Source organism: Elaeis guineensis, chromosome 12 (genome assembly GCF_000442705.2).
Source record: "Elaeis guineensis isolate ETL-2024a chromosome 12, EG11, whole genome shotgun sequence".
Lineage (NCBI taxonomy): Eukaryota > Viridiplantae > Streptophyta > Magnoliopsida > Arecales > Arecaceae > Elaeis > Elaeis guineensis.
This window is the reverse complement of record NC_026004.2, coordinates 1,502,137-1,523,486: the sequence shown is the minus strand read 5'-3', so window position 1 is coordinate 1,523,486 and position 21,350 is coordinate 1,502,137. Positions and strand designations below refer to the sequence as shown.

Genomic DNA, 21,350 nt, shown 5'->3' with positions numbered 1-21,350 from the left:
CACACACACACTTGTTTTTTAAAAATTTCAGTTTCTAAATCAATTAACCAGTTAACCAAAATACAAAGCTTCAAATAATGCTAAATGTACTTGTCTAAACGTGAAAAAAAGAGTTGCTCATGTTATACGGTACTAAAAAAATTAGTGTAAATTATGGGAATTTGCCATGGGGTTTTTCTTTCCGTGGCTGAATAATGTCTCAAAGCATTTTCTAGGTTCATAGGTTGGCACATATTTTCTCAATTTTTATCCTGAAAAAATTATTGATATAGCAAAAAAAAATTGAGCAACGTGACAGTTTAAACTACTGTGTTGAATAATACTAAGAAAAGGAAAACATTTGTCATTCTAAGGATATATTTGAAAAACCCAGTTTGGGTTTGGATCATGGTTACACAGTCTATTTAAGGCTTATACCAACTCAATTCCTCTCCGGTCCAAATTCTGTTGGAGAAAAAAAAACAAAAATCACCATAAATCTTTCTCATTTTGCGGTACAACAAATCCATAAATGGGATAGATGGGTTTTGGGCTAATAGGCTCGATTTCTATGGAAAATCCAGTTGTATCCTACTAAATTTTCCAAACAGACTAACATATTTTGTTTTCCTTGGGAATAACAATGGTCGCACCATCTTATGCAAAACTCAATGTTTCCATCGCACAAGATGTCAACCAGCTTCTTTTATGATTACACTTTATTTGGTCCAGAGATAGAGAGGAGCATCAGTGAGAGTATATTTGTTACAGGAAATTATCATATTATAATGCCTAAAATTGGGGTCATAGGGCGGTGGCTGTTTTATAACCGCAGGGATGGAACAATTTCCTTTGACCTTGTGAACAACGTTGCATGGTGTCTCCCGCTTGTAGAGGCTATGGACCTTTGATCCTATCAAGAAATCCTTCTCTAATACCATCAGAAAACCAAAAAAGAAAAGGAAAATAAAAGAAAAAAAAATCCTCCTTAGGTAGGTGGCTGAAAAGGATGGACGACCTTGGGTCCGTTCCAAATGGTTGCCCTATAATTAATTTTCGTCAATGTTGGCACAATTTGACTTTTTTTAAAAGGCTGTGACTTGAGTTCTCATGTTCAAAGTCAAGCCGCCTACTTCAAATATCATATATAAAAAAAATTATTATGTAATAATTTTTTGAATTGAACAATAAAAATTTTATGATTCAAATTGTTGGATATTATCTATCGTCGTTAAACAATTTACATATTTAGATGCATAGGCTAATAATTTTTGAATTATATAATTTTCAATATATAAATTATTTTGAGATATTAGATCATATCCAACGATATAGATTATTATTATAGAATTTTATTTTTTAATTCAAAAAATGTAACATCATAAAATATATATATACTAGATGTGACATGAATTAAAAAATTATAAGTATGTATGGATGTCCGCATGTGTGTATCTGGAGAAGGGGGAGTGGTTAGTTGCAATATATATATGAGACCAAATAGTTAAACAACCAAAACGCGTGAGAATTGACCACAAACTTTCTGCTTGATTTTTCTCTTTTTTTGGTAGGTGATTTGGTACACCGGTAAACCTTGTGAAGACCAACAGATTAGCAACTTGATCTTCCAAGTTATGTTTCATCGTAGGGGTGAGAGAGATGGTGGAGGAGAGTTTTGTAGAAAACCATAATGAGCAGATATAAAGATTATAAGCGGTTCTTAGGAAGAATGTAGAGAAAACATGAAGAGAATAACGGACCTAAAAAAATATAAGAGCAAAATATATGATGTCTCTGTGCATGCACTCCTCTTTTATTTTTCTCAACCAAGATTAAGCTTATTGAAGCATATTCTTTCAAAAAAAGATATAATTCTAGCTAAAATTGAGGTGAGGACAAGACTCAACCTAATTTCTTATTGTGGACCTTCATAAATTTTATCAACTAAATTAGTTGAGATTTTTTTTTTTTGTAAAAATGATGCATTCAAAACAATTCTTATGTGAATACAATCAATGGAATTAGAAAATAAAATATCCCTAAAGTGGCCCGGAATTATCCCCCAACCCAAAAAAAACCTCCCAATGCTTTGCAACATAAGTTGCAATTCAGTAGGCCGTAGTATTCACCTTTCGAAAGATATGTCTAGTCACACACACATAACAACCCGATAATAGCATAGATATATCCTTTAGAAGGGGATGAGTGTAATCTTCTTGAGTTCAGATCATCACTACAACCAAATCACCCTTCATAATGAGACGATCGGCCCCCAGGGTTCACCTGGCATGCAAAATCCTATCCCAAGCAGCACGCAACTCCACCTCATGTATTGTAAGTATGAATAGATGGCTTTCTTTGATAATTATCAACTTGCAATCAGGTCCACAGATCACAAAACCTACCCCACTCCATTTGTCTCGGACATTGCCATCAAAATTAACCTTCAAGTATCTTGGAGGATAGAGCTTCCAAGCGATAAACACCCGTTAGATTACTGTATAAGCCGGATGAGAATCTCAGATCTTTGAAGATTTGGAGGTCACGTCAGTCATCTCCATAGTTAGAATACGAGCTCTCTTCAGAATAAACCTCACTGAGCTTCTCCTGTACTCAGACACCAAGCTATTTCTGATAAGCCAAATATGATAAGCCATATACGCAATATAGGACCCGTTGCACTAGGGACAACTCCTCTCACACTCTTCCATAAGTACTCCAAGAATGCCTAACAGGAGCTACAACTTGGATGAATTGTTGATACAGCCTCATAAGATACCAAATTTACTTATCTCTTGGGCACAAAAATAAAATGTGCTCCACCGTTCCATCCTCCAGATCGTAGCATGAGTAGATCGACTGGATCTCTTTATCTCAGCCTCTTAGAATGGATCTCATCGAAAGCCAAATTCAGACTACTTTCCAAAAAAAGAGGCTCATCCGTGGGTGTACCCCCGTTCTCAAAATCCACCTTGCATCCAAATGCCTGGTCAGCCCATTGAGATTTTCTTTGAAAATTCATCTTTTTAACTTCATGTGACTTCTTCCCTTCTTGAGAAACAAAATGGCATGCATACTAAAATCAGCTAGTTTTTGATCTACCTCCAATTTGGTAGGTTTAAACCGAAATTTATGAATAGGGCCTCCACACCCCAATTAACGACCTGCTCAAAAAAGAATACATGTAGCCGTCATGGATCTTCTCTTCATTGCTCTTGTGGACTCACCCAGATTGTGAACCTATTTCGTCTCATATGTCAAATAACTGTAAGCAAACAAACCCATGCAATGTCTTCGCTAGATAGGCTATTTCTGTAATGATCCAACAAAATCAAAATTAACAAACATGTGCAAAATTTGGATCCAGAGCTGATCCATGGTTCCAATTGAAAAGAAATCCTATCCATCTGCCCTCCACCAAAAAGCATGTGCAGGTGTGGATGCAATCAACGCTAGGTCCAATTTATTTTCACATAATGGCATACAACCTAACTTTGTATTATGGCAAAGCCACTTCTACCATTAAACATATGAACCTTTACTTCCAAGGATACATTTTATGGCGCATCAACTTGTAAACAACCTGCTTTCAAAACCTGTGTCCCCCTGATGCTCTCTCATCATATCAATCACCAACCAACTTGCTGGTTCTTTCTCTATTCTCTTTTGTGTGCCCTTGCTAGTTGCTTGTTGATAGGTATCTTTGCAAGGAGCCTGCTTTCACCTTTGCCCTTATCGAAGAAGAGCAAATCTCTATCTCTACTGGGCCATGGGACCACCATTCCTCCATGCTTTTTCCCTGCGTCTTTTGTCTCTTCACATGACTGGCCCTTTGTCATGCATTCGAAAGCATTTATGGTCCCCTCCTCATGTGGCCTTGCTTCTCAAAGTTACCTCTTTTATACTTCCTATGATCGGAAAAGTATACAAATCCTAATGCTAAAGAGTCGCAAACCTCTCTCTCTCTCTCTCGATATCTCCCGGGAAGTAGGGACTGTTATGATATTTATTTTGGAAGGTATGAGATCTATAATGGTCCGAGCAAGTTGCTGTCTGGCATTGCAATTAAATCGCCAGGCTGCTGGGCCATGGTCTTCAATCATGGACCAGATGCATGTAGTTTCTGCCTCCCAGATCAAGGGAAGAAAGACAGAATCCAACGATGAAACCGAATACTTTGATTTTACTCGTGAGTTCATTTCATGATCAACTCCGAGAGGTCCAAATGACAAAGAATGAAGTCGTAGAAACTTTTTTACTTGATGTATATCGACAATAAAATCTAACTTCGCATACGACAAGGAATGAATGATCATTTAACATTTATCAATGCGGCAGCTTACCTTCCAATTTCTGGCATTGCATCTTCAGGACCCCTTCTCTTCAGCAAGAAATGCTTCAGTATATATGGATTTTTATATGCAAGCCTCTTCTTCTTCTGCTTCTGTTTCCTGTTCCTAACTCAACATATTTTGTAGTATTAAAAATAACAAATAATTTAAAAGACTTGGGCATAATTTTCTAAATGAACCAACAAGAATAAGGTGAGAAAAGAAAAGCCTTCTGGCTCTTTGGAGGATAATCCAGTTCTGAAATGGTCATTTTTCAATTATTGTGTACCTTTCAGGGAGCATCTCCGTCCTCCCTTTGGACTTGCAGCTGTTGTTTTGATGCTGCTCCCATGGGATATACAGTCTCAGCAGAAGGTGCCAATTTCATATTAATTCATGTCCGAACCTACATGTTGGGACATCTATAAGGCAATGCATGAAGTCCCGTAAATAGATAATATTCTTGGTGCCTTGTATCTCTAACTCCAACCTGAGGATCCAACCGCATTCCATTGGTAAATTTGGTCTGCCAATCTATTATCATATGCAATGATATGACACCTGGTTGAGGTTTTTAAGACAAGACTAGACGCATGCTGTCAAGCTCAAACAATGCCAGCATTCCCACATCAAAGGATATGTAGATGACATTACCTTTTATGGTCCTAAGGCTCGGCACTGCATGTGCAAATCATGGGCAAGATATTGTAATTATCTGGTCGGAAGCACTGATTGGATCTTGTCGCACGAAATTGTTAGGAGGCCAGCCATGCACATGCCATGAATGTCAGCCTGGCTTGAAGATTTAATTAGCTCTAGAAGATGAAAACAAAGGGTTTGATTTTGCTGTCTTTGATTTGTGATTTGCCTCGCCGGCTGGATGCAATTCCTTTTATCAGCATTAGCTTTCCTTTTTTACCAGAATTTTTCAAATTTCAGACTGAGCAGCAACAATTCACATAGAAGATTGATATATTAGGTTGAAAAGCCAACTGTATTAAGTTTTTTTACTAGGTGATCAAATCTCGCTACAGGGGTGACCTGGTGAGTGAATTCCTTGGAAGATATATGAATATAAAAGAAATTATACAGCTACCCTGGAAGCTTTTACAATAGTAAATCACTATTTTCTTTTTGGTAAAGAATAGTAAATAACTATTGGAAGCTACTAGCAGCTCGGCTGACAAACTTTTGCAGGATGTCCTTACCAAGGAAAACTGACTTGCCAGAGGATGGTCCTTGACAATTAACCGGCACATTTAAATAAAAATATTTTTTTAAAAAAGCAACTGTCATTTTGTTATTTGATGCATCTACCAGTTTTACAAAAAGGTGAATCGGGCGCAAGTATCGGCTTAGCGTGGTCTGGGTAGGATCCTGTAGATATTGGCTTAGTGTGGTCTGGGTAGGATCCTGCATGAAAACAATTATGCATTGTCTCAGTGAAAATGGTAGCTAAAGACAATTATTTCATCATATAAACACTAAAATTGACAGACCAGAACTCAAAGGGCAACATTGATCAAAAAATTCTTTTTGTTGGATTTCCTATCAAATTACAATTATGCTGGACAAAGATTCAGATTACAGCAAGATGTCCTGCAAAACATCAGAACAAGATACTATCCCATGTATCGGAATATAGCCATCCTGCTAGCATTCCGATATCCCAATTAGGACGTCTTGGAATATCCCATATCCTAAGTGACATACTCTAAACCTGAATGGCACCGGGCCTTGACACCAAAACAGTAAGAGCAGCATGGCACCCATGGGAGTTCTGAAAATCTATTCCCAAAAGGCAGTATCAGAAAATGAATCACCTTCCAAAGATGATACTAGTGTGCTCTATCAACAGCATATGCCATTCCCCCCTGAGGAAAAAAAAATGCAAATCTGCAATTTCCACTAGAAAATATTGCATGAATGATGAGTCTACTGGTAAGCGTCCGAAAATCAGATGCATAAACACTTTCAATCCAAAGCATGATTTTGTCATTTTCTTTATTAAAGAATCTAATTTACCGCGTGCCTGCTGCTTCAGTTAAAATTGCCCCAATTACAGGAGAATGAGCATCACACACTTCTGATCAGACTTAAATAGACTAACATAGCTACCTGCCTCAGTACGCTTTTTTCTTTTTCAACAGACAAACAACAAAAACATTTCAGTGTCTCGTGTTGGAGCCAAAGAAAAAATACGACAGGAACTTTAAATTGAACGGATGTGAAATTTGGAACAGTGTATATATGAATTATAGATCTGGAGTAATCAACGGTAGTAGGCCATATGGCGGGATGATCTAAAAGGAGATGAATCAAAGGGGGAGCCCCTGCTCAATTGGACAGAAGAAATAATCGATTGCTTCCTTGGATTCTTGGACTCAGATCGAAGCCATGATTCAACAACTGAGAGCAGGTTGTTGGAACCTTTCAGTTCATGAATGTCAGACAGTTTCCCAGACCTCCTCAGCTCACCATCTTGGACGTAAGCCACATCTGTGGCCCATGTCTCCAATCCATCAAATATATGTGTGGCATAAACAATGGTAGCTCCTCTCTGCAATAAATTTTTAGAACTTAGATAGTGAAGGGAAAATGAATAAGAGCAAAAGGAATGAACTAGAATTTCAACCTCTTCACATTCTTCCCTGAAGAAGTCAAGAAGATCCAATCTTGTGACAACATCTAAGTCCACAGTAACCTCATCAAGCAAAAGAACCTGTGTTTCCTTGAAAGCTTAAGGATAGCTGATAATAAGATGAAGACAACCTTGAAGTTTATTTAGACAACCTTTATATAGACAACCATGCTTGCTAGCTTAAGCCTGATGGATGCAAAGAAATCATATTTTCTAGTCCAATGAACATTAAAATATTTCCAGAGTTCAAAGAAAACTAAATAACATATGGTTTAGTGTGTCCTTTTTTTTTTTTTTTTTGCCACTTAATTGAGCAGAACTTTCACAATTTGCATAACAGGACACCAAAAGCATCCACTATGAAAGCAAATTAGGGAAAATCTTAGTTGCAACAGTCTATGTGGCTGGAAAAAATTAAAGAGCCAACGCTTATATAGCATCTCCAATAAAACAAGAATGGGTAACTAATAGGCTATGGATCAGATGCAGATTAATAATCCCTTTGTATGGGGTGCCCGCAGAAATATGCTTATTTTGTTAAAATTTTCATCCTCTCAATTTCACAAAGTTATATAATAAATAGGGCAAAATTTTTGATATATATTTTTTTATTCACTCCCCTAAGACATGAGTAAGATAATGGGAATATTTTCCATGATCCCACTCAAGTCTCAACTTATGAATCATTAATTCCTGTTTTGCATTTGATTTTTTGTTAATCTGTTTGTTCTGTATCTAATATTCAACGTTTTGCAAGCTGTAACCAATATAATAATTAGAAAAGCTGCAATTTCATAACATGCAGGAATGAAAGAGAAGGCAGCAACTGTAGTTTAATGTTAAGGAGCAACCATATATCCTCAATGGCAGATCATGGTAGATAAAGAAAACACTAGATAAGTTTAACCTTGTATGGGTGAAGAAGGCCCATGCAAATTTGGACACGGCGGCGCTGCCCATCAGAAACTTTATGCATCCGCCATTGAAGATCAATGTCAAGTAGATCGATGAGCTTCTCTCTCCTAACAGGATCAATCCCTTCAACTGTTCCAGATTCAAATTAAGGGGAATAATCAGCATCCTAAATTATACATTTAGTCCCAAACTTTAATTGTTTCAGCCGCTAAGCACATTAACAGAAAAGTTGCTCAATCTATTAAAACTTCGCCAGTATATTTTGGACTCATGGACATGAAACATTTCCTCAACTCCTACAGAAACAAGTAATTAACATTTACAGCCACTATTTTATACCGGTAATATGCAGAAAAACAAGCCAGGGGTCATTTTAACATGAATTCACCAAAAAATATGGCGAAAAAATGATCTGATTTTTTTTCTTTTCTTTGTTAAGTTGCGCATGAAGATAACTTATATTCAATAAAATAAAAAATTCTCCAAGATATGAGAAATTAGAGAATAATCGATTAGGAGAACTGACATTTTCTCCCTAGAGCTTGTCATATATCACTCAACGACATACCTCCAAAAATCATATGCTCAGCAGAGAAGTCACCTTGGAGTGGAACATCCCCCTGGAAGAATAATTTGAGTAAGATAAACCATTCCATAAACCATAGCATTTCTCAGAACTAAATAATGCATGCTATGTTCATAACGATTCTGCATGGTTTAAGAAATGCTCTTGTGAACATGAGAGTTCCACTATATAACTTCCTTAAGTCTTCAAACCTCCATAGTTGGTCTCCCATAATGGGTTTAATAAACATGATCATTAATTAAAGTGTTTGATTGATAGGATCTTCTATATATTTTTTCACTCTATTTGTCAACAAACATTCAAATGTTAACATGCCCACATGTTGTTCCATAATGCTCAAGAAAAAAAAATAAGAAAGGGAAAATCTTTGGCTATATCAGTGTGAGTAAAGCTACAATGGGTTCTGCTCCTCCTATGAATCTGACAAAGAATAATTTTCCAATCTATGGTGTGTTAGAAGGACAAAATCTTCTGCTCAGAGTTCCACTATCATACTAGCATGTATGTGGAGAAATGCCCTCATCTCAACTACAGTAAAGTCACAGTTAACTGACCAGCAAATTTTTTAATGAAGCTTGTTTTGGTCCTATCAAATAAGAAAATGGAAAAACTCACAGCAGATCCAATAGTTTTACTCCAAGAACCTCCAAGATAGGCGAGGTCACCACTACAGACCAGTTGTGTGTCATGAAAAGCGGAACAATTGAGGACTCTCACTACATCCCTCCCTCCAACCATATGTTTCCCAGCTAGAATCTTCAACAAAGTAGTCTTACCTGCAGAAGTATATATCAGCACTGAACACCTAAATCTCATTCATTATACATTAAGATTTTTCCCCCAAATAAGCAGTCTACATATTTAGTTGGGAAAGAGATAGGCAAGCAGCTGCAAGAGAAGAGCAAGAGCATATTAAGTTGTACCTCCAAACTTTTTTTCTAATTTTTTTCCCCTTTTGAGACTAATGAAACAATTTTTTTTTTTTTACACGCAAGCAACATGCAGAGAATCCAGTGAAGTTTATTTAGATGCCATCTTTTCTTATGACAATCAATCCCGGGCTTCTTGTGTGAATTACTCAACAATGATTGAAAACTTGATGCCATCTTTTGTAACGACAATCAATTTACATGAAAATGATGAGGTTGTTCTGCAAATTCATCAGGAATGAGTAGAATTCTGAGAGTGCCCCTTATCTCTCTAGTAGGAGAGAGTGGTCTGACTTAGACACCATGTTGTACCTGACTGTTTCCTTGTTTTAACTTCTTATACCATATCTCTTCCCTACATGGTCTTATGAAAATTTTGAAATGGAAACTTGATCACCTTCCACATTTAAATGATCAAGGATATGTTGATTTCCGTCCTCATAGTAAATGTTATGATTCAAACACACAGAGAAATAGCAGGATATCAAGATGATTAACGACATCAATGGGATATAACCAGTAAATAGTTAGAGAAAGAACATACGTGCATACGCGATTGACAAAATCCTCCAAATCTATTAGAGATTCAATAAATCCGTGCTTCATTACCACATGAATAAACTGAATTTGATTCTTCGGACCTTATTGAACCAATTTCAGGAGGAACAAGTAGAAAAAAAAATTGAATTTGCTCTCAGATACGTCCAAAAATCCGATTTTTTCTAATCAGACTACCTCATGAACCCATTAGTTTGAAATCCGTCACTTGAAATTAGAATATTTATGACATACAGATAGAGTCTGGATAGAAATCCTCTTTCTCTCCCTTTTTCTTTTAAGAAGCAAGAAACAGAACCGGATCTGTTCGCGGTAAGATCTTCCACTCGACTGGGGGCAGAAAACCTTGGTGAATTTGGGGTTTTATACCAAGAAAAGAGATAACTCTAGCTAGAAAAGGTTTTGTTTTGAAGAAAGGATGGGGGAGGAGGAATCAGGGTATCTAGCAGTGGAAAAGAAAGGGAAGGGTACCGGATCCATTGGCACCGATGAGGAGGCAACGAGAGCCCGGAGAGATCTCGAGATTAAACTTCGTGAACAACAGAGGCTGGCCCTCGTAAGCGAATTGGAGGCCCGAAACCTCAATCCCTCCCGTCGATTCCGCCATATCTCTCCCTCTCTCGAGCTCTTTCGCTTGTTCTCCCTCTCCTCGTTTCGCTAAGAACTTATTTGTAAGACTTACGTCTGAGAAGGTGTTTTATGTGAAACTATTTACCAGAAGCTTTAAGTACTCTCTGCAAGCGGCGTATCGGAGACTAGTTTAAAACCGAGCGTGAGGACGTTTTGCACATAAACCCATTCATTTATAAATATCAGAATCTAAATTTTTATGTAAATACCTCCGAAACTCATGTTAGTTGAACTAATCCCCCACCAACTTTTCATGACACCGTATACAGCATTAATACTTTTATATATAAGCTTCATTAAAATATAATATAAAATAAAATCATAAATATTTGAAGATATTAATAAAAAAATTATTGATTAGAATAATTTTATCGTATGTATTTCGGACCATTCAATAACAAATCAGTACATTATTTAAAAAATAATTTTTTTTTATATTTAAAATAATAAAAATTATCAACCGACCAACTCATAATTAATAGTAAAATTTTTTTTTATTTAAAATTTTTAATTAAATTTAAATTTTTTTATTAATAAATAATATATTAATTTATTATTAGATAGTTTAAAATATATGTAGTAGAACCATTCTAACTAATAATCTTTTGTTACTAGATACCTAATGTAAATGATGTAAAATGTTGGGATTGTAAACCGAAGGACTATAAAGTATTTTTTTCGGTGGCAACAATATTTATCAATATTTTAATAATATTATTATTTTTTATCTTAAAAAAATTATCATACTATAGCAAATTCGGATCAAAATTGTTATCAACTGTTATAATTAGCATACTTTGCCATGGCTCAGAAGGCTGTTATCAATGGTATAATGATTATATATATATTTTTTAAATTATAAAATATTTTTTAAAGACAAAATTGATGCAAAGAAAATGAATTTTAAGAAATAGTATTTTATGATAAATAAAATTATTTATAATATAATAAAATATTACGATGATGAATAATATGTTGCGATGGTTTTTATCTTTTGTCTATCATTATATATATAATATAATGGATGGAGCCTGAAATGAATGAAATAGCTATTATATCATAATGGCTATAACTATATATTCATCCACCATTTATATAGTTCGTGCAAGTTTTTGGCGCAATTATCTTGTCTTCCTACATGCATGAGATGCTTAGTCCTTGAAATAACTTAAAGACTAAACTTTGCAACGTAATTCTCAAACTAGAAAACAACTTAAGGTACGTTTGGTTATATTTTTTATTTTTAATTTTTAAAAAATATTTTTTATTTTTTTATTTTTATTATTGAATAAAAATATAAAAATAAAAAATATATTTGATAACTACATTGCTATAAAGCAAAAAGCAATATTTGGAGATGGCAGATGAAGAGCTCGACGAGAAAAAAAAAATCGAAAAAGAAGGGAGAAGGGGATGGAGAGATGAAGAGCTCGACGAGGGAGAAGAGTTCGGACTCTTTATTTTTTAATTTGACATTTTAGATATGGAGAAGTAAAAAAAATAGAAAAATAAAATTTGAAAAGCAAAAAAATTTTGTTTTGCATATAAAATAATTATTTTGATTTTTTTATTTTTTATGATGTTACCAAATATTATTTTTTAATTTTTATTTTTTAAAAATCAAAAAAAAAATATTTTTTTTAATGGCTAACCAAATGCACCTTTAGATTAATCTTGTACTAAATGTCTAAGAGGGATATATAGCAAAATTGTTTAAACCAGGCATGCATAGAAAAAATGTTTAAATTATTCTTTTTTCATTTTCTTTATAGGGGTTTCCAAATTAATGCTGCTCTACATTGAGCCCTTCCAGTCCCATCTCCTTGCAAAACGCGGTGGGGTCATAAATAGAAATGCATCATGAAGCAAAATCCAAAGCCGTGGTGAACATAAACCAATGTCCCCATGTAAGGTAGATCTCAGCAAATACGTTGTGGCCCATCCACTAGCCCATCCCAATTTTAAGGGAGAAATTGTTGGTTAGGATCGTCTGTCTTGCACTATCTAATAAAAAATTATTTTATTATTTATTATTAAAAAAATATTATTATCCGAGCTTGATTTAAAAGTTTTGGAAGAAAAAAGATTTATTTTAATCATGACAATTTTTGTTGATTTGAAGAAAAAAAAATATTTTTTGAATTTATGTGATAAATTTTTATTGGATGGTGCAAAATACACATAGTAGAATATTTCTAACCAATAATTTCTCATTTTGAGAAGACCTAGAACATGTTTTAGATCTAAAATATGAGGCTCGATTACTTTTCTTGCTTTGGAGATTATACCACAGGATAATTGGTGCTGACGACATCTAAACTTTTCTCTATATCGAGATATTTGCCTTTGGACTGCTGTTCTTCTTCTTATTTAAAACTACCACGTTGAATCTTTTATTTTTTTCCTTTTTATCTTTTTTTAATGAACAGTGTCTTTGGCTAAAATTTTTTATTAATATACTCTTTATTCGACAAACTAATATAGATTTGAAAAAATTTTTATGCACCGCATGCGGTGCAATAAAATTGGCGTGGAATGCACCACCTAACCATATTAGAGTATATAGCCACTACTTTCCAACGTTCATTTAATAGCGCATTTAATGTCTATAGTTCTACTTTTTCGTTTAAAATTTTGAATTATAAAAATGATCATCCTGTTTTGAAAAAATTAAAATATCTTATGATTATATTATGATCACATCCTGCGGTCAAATTATGATTTTTTATATATAAAAAATTATAATTTTTTCCAGAAGTCATGTGGACGATATTTTTGCCTCCATCCACTATGTCTATATTTGGAAAGTAATAAAAGAATCTGTTCGCATATGGAGGAGTGAATTTATCAATCTTCTGGATCAAATAATTTAGGCAGCTACTGGTATTTATTGTAATTAATTGACTTGAGTCTTTTATCAGCGGAGAGTGGAAAGATGCTTCGCGCAAGTTCGACTTTTGGCAACACCGCTCTCAAGCACATAAGAGGCGGCCTCTGACACGTGCCAATTTAAAATCTGCCTCTGCCCGTGTGAAAGGCAGCCTCCAGAGCGATGCTACAGCGGCACCTACACGAGTGTGTTGCTCAGAGAGATATACGCGTTATGCAGGCCTGCCACCGTGCCACGTGTAGCTGAAATCCAGAAAATATTTTCATGCTGAAAATTTCCACGTGCTTCGCTTTCTAAATTCTTATTCTCCTCCTTCCGCCTTTGGGCTCTAATGACGAAATTGCTACGAGTTTCTTGGCTTACATGCTATTATGAATCAGACTTATCCGCTATGCATGTAAAGTTGCAAGCGACTCCCTCACAACCATTGGCTTCAGCGTAATTCGAACAGATACTACCGTAATCCACTCCCCTCACCTACATTTCGCATGAAAATTAAAGACATATGAAAATGCAAAGCTTGTTTTTGGAATTTCTCAGGAATGAGAGGAAAGCAGAGAGTGCCCTCTATTCTGGAAGGAGAGCGGAAAGTGGCATTATTCCTATCAGACTTTATCTTGTAATATGTCTATCATTCTTAATCTCAAATTTTCTTAATTAAACTTAGTTGTTAGGACATGGCATCCTTCTTTTTCTCCTTCCTATCATGCCTTCTTATACCTTATATATATATATATATATATATATATATCTTCCTTATGTGGTACTTCAAGAATTTTGCAAACTAGATTTAATCAACTTTCACATCTAGATGACCTAAGATATATGTTATATGTCTATCTTCATAGCATGCATTCCACCTGGCTCTGATACCATTCAGAAAATTAACACTGTCTAATAATATGTAGAATGGTACAATCACTTGTGGAATGAGATTGGCTAGCATTAGTATTACCATGAACAACCACCAATAATGATATAAAAGAATTGCGAGAAGAATAAAATTGAGGATGATGAATTTTTGATACACAAATCTAGTGTCATTGGATTTGATAGCATCCTTATAGGTTTGGTGTTTTAAACTAAGAGAAATTTTTGGTGCATCGCGAGCAGTGTAGAAAATTCGATGTGGAGTGCAGCGTCTCATCCGATTGATCCATATAGTCACCACTTTCCAATGCGTATTTAATACCTACAGATTGACTTTTTCGTTTAAAAATTTTATATGATGAAAACACTCCTATCTTTTGAAAAAAATTATAACATCCTGTAGCATAATATAGCTCAAGATATCATAATATGACCTAAGATATCATAATATGAGTGAGACATTTTTGTCCAACCACTTTCTAATGTATATTTAATGCTTGCAAGTTGGCTTTTTCGTTTGAAAATTTTGAATAATGAAAATACTTCTGCTCTTTAGAAAAAATTATGATATCTTATGGATATTATAAACGTAGGATGTTATAATATGGACATAAAATATCATAATTTTTTTAAAAGATAGAGATATTTTTGTCATACAAAATTTTTAAACAAAAAAGTCAATATGCACATATTAAATGTGTATTGAAAAATGGTGACTACGTGGACCAATCGGATGAGACGGTGCACTCCACGTCGGATTTTCTATACCGCCCACGGTGCACAAAGAATTTCACTTTAAACTAATCTTATCCACTAGAATTCACATAAATAAAGCTATTAACATTGGCTTCGATTGGCTTACATATATTCACAAAATAAGATTGAATCTTTGCTCTTGGAATAAAAATACATGGCCAGCATTTAACATACCTTTCATTAATATAAATAGGGGGCTGTCTATAAGACATGTATCCCTTTTTTTTTGAAAAAAAGAAAAAAAGAATACATAAGTAAGATACAATCAAAAACTAAGAAATCTATGGAGCTAAATCTAACCATTGATTAGAGTAATTAGATCAATCATTCATGGTCCAAATCCTGTTCTGTAAAATCGAAAACATGCATCAAGTAATCAATGAATTACTAGCTATTAGATCCGCCATAACTTTATATTAATCAGCCGATTAAATAATAATCATTTAGTAAGCAATAAACATCATATGGACCATTATATATTTAGTGTAGGCTTTTATATTAGGAAATCAATTAGTAAATCTTCACATTAAGAAATAAATAACCTTTGTATCATCGAATCGAATCCATCAGAGGGCTTTATTCAAACAATTTTTAGATTAAAAAATCACTCCGAACAGTTTAAATGAACTCAGAAAACTAAGGTCAACAATAATATTTAATTCATAAAACAGATTAATAGCGGGCGTTACACTAGGAATATTGAAACATGGAAGCTAGATTGAGACATATTATGCCCATATGAGGTACACTCTGCAGGAAGCAGAACGCAAATCCAGCATCACTCACTACACAAACATGAGCATTACTTGTGTGGGTACAACCATATGAAGCTTAGAAAGGCTTCAATTCTATACCAGTAGTCCTGTGAGATAGCTTACATTCATCTGACTGACTTTTGCTGAGAAACCTTCTGGATGCTGCGAACTCACAACAGGGAGTGTATTTTCCAATGAACTAAATGGAATGTGATTTGGTCGCTGTGGTGTCTTCTTCGATGGACGTAAGCAGGCCAGGTGACCGTTCAGCTGGTTGTTGAAAATAGGCAATTTGCCAACTTGAGTTGCTGCTTCCTTTTCCTTGGTGACTGGAGCTCCACAAGGATCCTATGACAACAATTAACACACCTTGTTGATAAGAATCTTTAGCTGACGTTATGAATAGATAACCATAAGATATGCAGACAAATAAACAAAAGAAAGATATTATATATACAGAATATAGAGAGACCTTGAGGGAAAAAATCAAATTGAGTGAGAATCTACATCATCCAAATTTAGTGGTAACTTATGACTAGTATTAACTTGAAGATAAGCACTAAATTAACTTTATGAACTATGACTAGTATCCATACTGTAGTATGCTTGATGTTCATCTTTAAAATCTTTCAAAGGATGGATTCAATAGTCAAAGCTCAGAAACAAGTGCAGCATCATTGTAGAAGAAAGGAAAGTAATAGGTACAAATTCTGCACTGACAGCTCTGACATTTCAAAAAAACATAAGCTTACTCACCAGCTGTATATGTAGAATTGTAGCAACTTAGGTTTTCCAACAGGTCCTCGTAAATTGAAGACCAGAAAAATGAAAATAAAATAATGGCTTTGGTTATGGGAGTTCAGATTCCATCTAACATTCTATAGAGACTAGACTGCAGCAAAATATCAAAGCTAGTGATGAGATATAGTAAACATGATCAGGAAAGCAGCATACCCCAAGCAGGAGAAAAGAGAAGGGCTGTTTGCTGTTGTCTTCATCAAGATGTGTTTCGATAAGTTTTCGTAAATCTGAGAGGTTTGAATTCTTCAAAACCTTAAACTTCTTAATTAGGTTTCCTGTGGATTCTTTTGTTGCCTCCCATTTTACATAAACTTCCAACATTCCATCTTCCCCCTCCTCTCCTGGTCTGTGGTTCTCCTTTGAGTTTTGCGATGCTTCAAAAGAAAGACATCTGGATTGTGGTTCTGCTGATTTCTGCTTATCTGTGAGGTGAAGTGATGCAAATGGCGTAATCAATGAAGAAATTGGGCTTTCAGTTGCTGTCAAGTCAGACAAACAGCTATTGAGTGGTCTAACTAATTGCTGAAGAGGACTTTCTGCTTCTAACCCTTCGTTTACGCCTCTATCTTTGCCTAGAACCAAGGTAGAGGATTGGATATTCATCTCTTCAGGTCTTTTCTTGGAAGGAGTTGAAACTTTAACTTGTTGAGCCAACTCTCTGTGGTTGCCGCAAAGTCTGAAAATATTTTGAATTCTTGTTCTCCTAGCAGAGGCAGCATCTTTTGGAATTTCCATGATACCAGGTTGCTGTTCCATTGCATCCCTGTGATATTCGGCACCGAAAGATCCCAAGCCATCAGTCCACAGTTTTCCCATGTCTTCTTCTTCTACCACCTCCTTATCAACTTCATTTTCCTCTGCACTATCTTTTTCTTCTTCTTCATCCTCCTCAAAAACAGTGCTCAAGCACACCTTATCTGGGAATCTCATCATGTTAGGATCAACTTCCTCTTCCATACTCAAAGGACAAGAATGCAACAAAGAGAGGTTCAAACGATTTTCTGATTGCTGAGGGTCCTCCTTAATCTCTTTCACATCATATATTGCTGGTTGATCCCCCATATCTAACTCCATAGATTTCTCCATTCCTTGGTCTCCTGAATAAATTTCAGAAAATCTTTTCATAAATCTACTTCCATCTATGTCTCGCAATGCATCCTCAGCAACTTTAACCTTTTCATATTCCACTTCCTCCAACTGCCGTCTCAGCACATTGAGCTCCTCTTGTTGTTGTAACATCTTCCCCTCCATCTTCATTAACTCAATCCTCAAATTCTGTGTTCTTTCATCCACCTTTGATTTTATCTCTTCTTCCTTTACTATTGCCCCCCTTCCTTCAATCAGTTTGAGCTTAGATCTTAGCTGTGCTACTTCTTCCTCTTTCTGCAATAGCTCTTTATGGGCTTCATCACGCTCTCTCTCTTTAAGCTTGTTATCCATTTGCAGGTTATATATGAACTGGTTCATTGCTACAATTCTTGATCTCAGATCCACAGATGACTCCTCAGAGTTCAATTTATCTTTGGGAGTTGACATATGAGCAGCACGGACAATGCACTTTGCTTTAGCTCCATACTCAAGAGTAGAAATGGTCTTGTGCATTTCTTTGGGGTCAGGACTTGCACAAAGAATCATCAAAATTTTTGATTTATCATCCTCAAATGAATCCTAGAAATTGCAACAAAAAAAAAAAAAAAATCCTCTGAATCATTCATTACCAGTTCTTGGATAAAAACCAATAGGAACCTCAAAGAACAAAGGCTTGAGAAAATGATAAATTTTTACCTGCAAAAGCATTGTAAGTTTGCTATCTCTGAATGGAACATGAGAGTCACCATTTGCAATGGATTCAACCACTCTTTTTAGTGCTATGTTTCCTTGATTAATTTTTGCTGTCTGAAAAATATGCATCAAGAATCAGCAATATAAGCCTCAACTTCTAGTTGAGCAAAAGTAATTTGGTACCTCATCAGATCTATTACGCCACTATTCAAGATGACATGCAGAAAAATAAACATGAATTAATATGGATCAAACTGAAACACATGACTGCAAAGAACAACATACACAATTGCAGGGCTTGAATCAAATCAAACTCTCATAAGCATAAAAAATAAAAGAAGAAAGAAAAGTTTAGGTAGTTAACATGCACTGATGAATGCGATAAAGACAAAAGAAAATATAGGCAGTTCAGCTGCATGATCATAGGAAAGCAAGTTGAAATATAATAATAAAATAAGTGAATCTGCATGCAAACCTGGAAGAATCATCTGGTATTTTTAAGTATGTCTGCATATTAAGGTATTCGTTCACTAAATAAAAGAGAGGAACGGAAAATGAGACCTGCATTTTTGCTTCGAATCCAATTTGACCAGCTGCCTCTATGTTTTCAGAACCGGCCATGTCAACCAGCATTAGCCTTCCACCTACTGATGGAACATCCAGAATTATCTGTAGATATTTGCAGGGAAATCAATATAGATTGCAAAAGGAGGATACAGAAAATCCAGAAAACATGAAATGATAAGCAGCAAACCATGCAATGACTTCGTGAGCTTCTTTCATTGCAAAGAGTGCTTTTAACAATCCTCCGCTTTTCTACTTTGGCAACTTCCTTTGATATCTTTCCAGCTTCATTTCCTGATAGATACGTTGCATTCTTTGCCTTCTTTCCCATCACTTCTAATCGAGCCTACATATGAAACACAGAAAAGGGAAAATTTATAAGAAAGATAACAAACTTCACACAGAATAATTCTAATGATTAATGAGAGGTTTCAAAGATGAATGACCTCTAGGCAGCTAAAAATCAGTTTTGCGAAATAAATTATTTTCTATTTACTGGATGCCCTGAGATTAGATTGATGCCTTAACAACTTGCTACTCCTAGCCGGTTAGAAAAAAAAAGCTTCACATAAAATGAATTCTTATGGCCAAAATAGAAGAATAAACAGGAAATAACAGGTTTTAAGGATCAATAACCTATAATTTATAACTAAGTTAGTTTACAGTTTAATCTTTTATTTAATATATGAAATTAAATAAAGCTGAGCTGGGTTTTCTTCTTTTCTCTTTGACTGTCATTTTCCATTTCTTCAGGGATCCACTCTTTGTTTCCTTCATTAATAGAATGAAACAGGGTGAATTGTCATGTACTCATTATTTTTCCCTCTACGAAAAAGAAAAAAAAACTTAAATTAAATTAATGACTTAAAGCTTGCTCAAAATTCTTAAAGAAAAACAACAAAAATATTGTGAAGTAAGTCTAATAAAAGAAGATGATATTACATCGCTTTGTCAGAAGCTCCTAATTCAACCAATAGTTTTTTTATCGGAAGAATAAGCTTAGTTGCAGATCAACAAGGATGAAGGCCGTAAACTCATTCAATCAAAATCTACCAGGAAGCTTGAGTTCTGACCGTGCTTGAAAGTGGGACTGAGAAATTAAGATGCAGAGCCATTTTAAACATAAAACAATAGTGCCAAATTGTAAAAAATCCTTTAAGATACCCAACTTGGAGAACCAAACAAGCTAATAAGATACTGATAAATAGCATATAGGGGCCGAAAGTATTACTGAAATGTAAAAATCAATAATTGCCTTCACTAGCACAAAAACTGACAAGATCCCAGAATCCCGTCAATTTTAGTAGAACATAAACCCTAAATTTCAAGGAAACAAGTCGGATCCCACATCAAGAAATCAAGAAGGTAGAGAAAAAGAAAACTCACGAACCTTTGGAGTGTTGCCTTTTGGAAGCCCAATAGTTGCTCCCCCTCCATTCGAATGTCCTGAAAGAAGATCGTAGATCTCTTCATTGTATATCTCTAAAACGGCAACTTGGACAAACATACCAAGCCCAAACCCCCCATCATCCACATCGTTCTCTTTATCTCCATCTCCCTCTCCTAAAATATCCCTCAAAGCCCTGTACACAATGCCTGGCTGCTTCGAACACCCGAACATCGTGTGGCTTTTCCCTGATCCGGTTGGCCCATACATCATAATGGTGCACTTGGAACCCAGCCGCACGCCATTGATCCTCGGCTCGACGAATCTCTTGTAAAAGCCCTCAAGATCTTCATCCTCAGCAATTGAGACTCCATCGAGGCTGAAATCTCGGTACCCGATGTCGGTCCTGACCCGAACAGAGCGGCCATCCTGAGAGATTTCAAGAGCCGAGGGGGGCTTATCTTTCCGGTCTGGGTGGTCACGGATCCGGCCAATGACTTCAACCGGGTGCTCGGACGGGATCGGATCTTTAATAGCTGAGAGAGGATTTGGAGAGGGGTGCACTCCGTTCTTTGGATTAGGGAAATGGAGGCGGTGCTTAGATTGAGGAGTTCTTGAGGGTGTTTGTTGCCCTGTAATGGTTCTTGGGGAGGGCGTTGGAGCCATTGGTAAAAGAATTTAGCCTTCCCTACACCTGAATCTGCAGAGAGGATGAAGAAAGATTTGCGCGCACGCGCACGCGCACACACACACCAGAGAGAGAGAGAGAGAGAGAGAGAGTTTAAAAGGACTGAGAGAAGGAAAATTTGGGTCGCTCTTAAGGCTTCTCTGCTTTCCTTGGAAAGAAATGGAGAGAAATCGTAAAGAGGGAAAGGGGAGATGAAGAGATGGAGAGATTGTTCGGAATTTGAATGGCATATAGCCGTTAGGAGTCCTAACGTCTCTTTCTCCGGAAGCTTTTAAGTTCTACTGATCC

At 35.7% G+C, this 21,350-nt stretch overlaps 2 protein-coding genes across 2 annotated transcripts; both read right to left on the bottom strand.

The window, feature by feature from the left end:
* Positions 1-6,282: 6,282 nt before the first annotated feature.
* LOC105055716 (ABC transporter I family member 19) lies at positions 6,283-10,632 on the bottom strand. Its single transcript, XM_010937656.4, has 6 exons — positions 10,411-10,632; positions 9,068-9,228; positions 8,435-8,486; positions 7,859-7,995; positions 6,946-7,032; positions 6,283-6,870 (listed from the first exon to the last, which is right to left on the bottom strand). The coding sequence occupies exons 1-6, from the start codon at positions 10,544-10,546 to the stop codon at positions 6,583-6,585; spliced, it is 861 nt and encodes a 286-aa protein (XP_010935958.1). The 5' UTR covers positions 10,547-10,632; the 3' UTR covers positions 6,283-6,582.
* Positions 10,633-15,665: 5,033 nt separating this feature from the next.
* On the bottom strand, positions 15,666-21,232 carry LOC105055715 (kinesin-like protein KIN-10A). Its single transcript, XM_010937655.4, has 6 exons — positions 20,378-21,232; positions 19,178-19,333; positions 18,985-19,092; positions 18,427-18,537; positions 16,795-18,309; positions 15,666-16,188 (listed from the first exon to the last, which is right to left on the bottom strand). The coding sequence occupies exons 1-6, from the start codon at positions 21,038-21,040 to the stop codon at positions 15,934-15,936; spliced, it is 2,808 nt and encodes a 935-aa protein (XP_010935957.1). The 5' UTR covers positions 21,041-21,232; the 3' UTR covers positions 15,666-15,933.
* Positions 21,233-21,350: the final 118 nt, after the last annotated feature.

What these genes read in the sequence shown, in the direction of transcription:
- LOC105055716 (XM_010937656.4), bottom strand. Translation starts at nt 10,546, where the DNA reads ATGGCGGAATCGACGGGAGGGATTGAGGTTTCGGGCCTCCAATTCGCT. An exon ending in GTAAAACTATTGGATCTGCT is followed by an intron (nt 8,487 to 9,067) that starts GTGAGTTTTTCC and finishes TTATTCTTCCAG; the next exon opens with GGGGATGTTCCACTCCAAGG. An exon ending in TCAGGGAAGAATGTGAAGAG is followed by an intron (nt 6,871 to 6,945) that starts GTTGAAATTCTA and finishes AATTTATTGCAG; the next exon opens with AGAGGAGCTACCATTGTTTA.
- LOC105055715 (XM_010937655.4), bottom strand. Translation starts at nt 21,040, where the DNA reads ATGGCTCCAACGCCCTCCCCAAGAACCATTACAGGGCAACAAACACCC. An exon ending in GCTCACGAAGTCATTGCATG is followed by an intron (nt 19,093 to 19,177) that starts GTTTGCTGCTTA and finishes AAATATCTACAG; the next exon opens with ATAATTCTGGATGTTCCATC. An exon ending in AACTTACAATGCTTTTGCAG is followed by an intron (nt 18,310 to 18,426) that starts GTAAAAATTTAT and finishes TGCAATTTCTAG; the next exon opens with GATTCATTTGAGGATGATAA.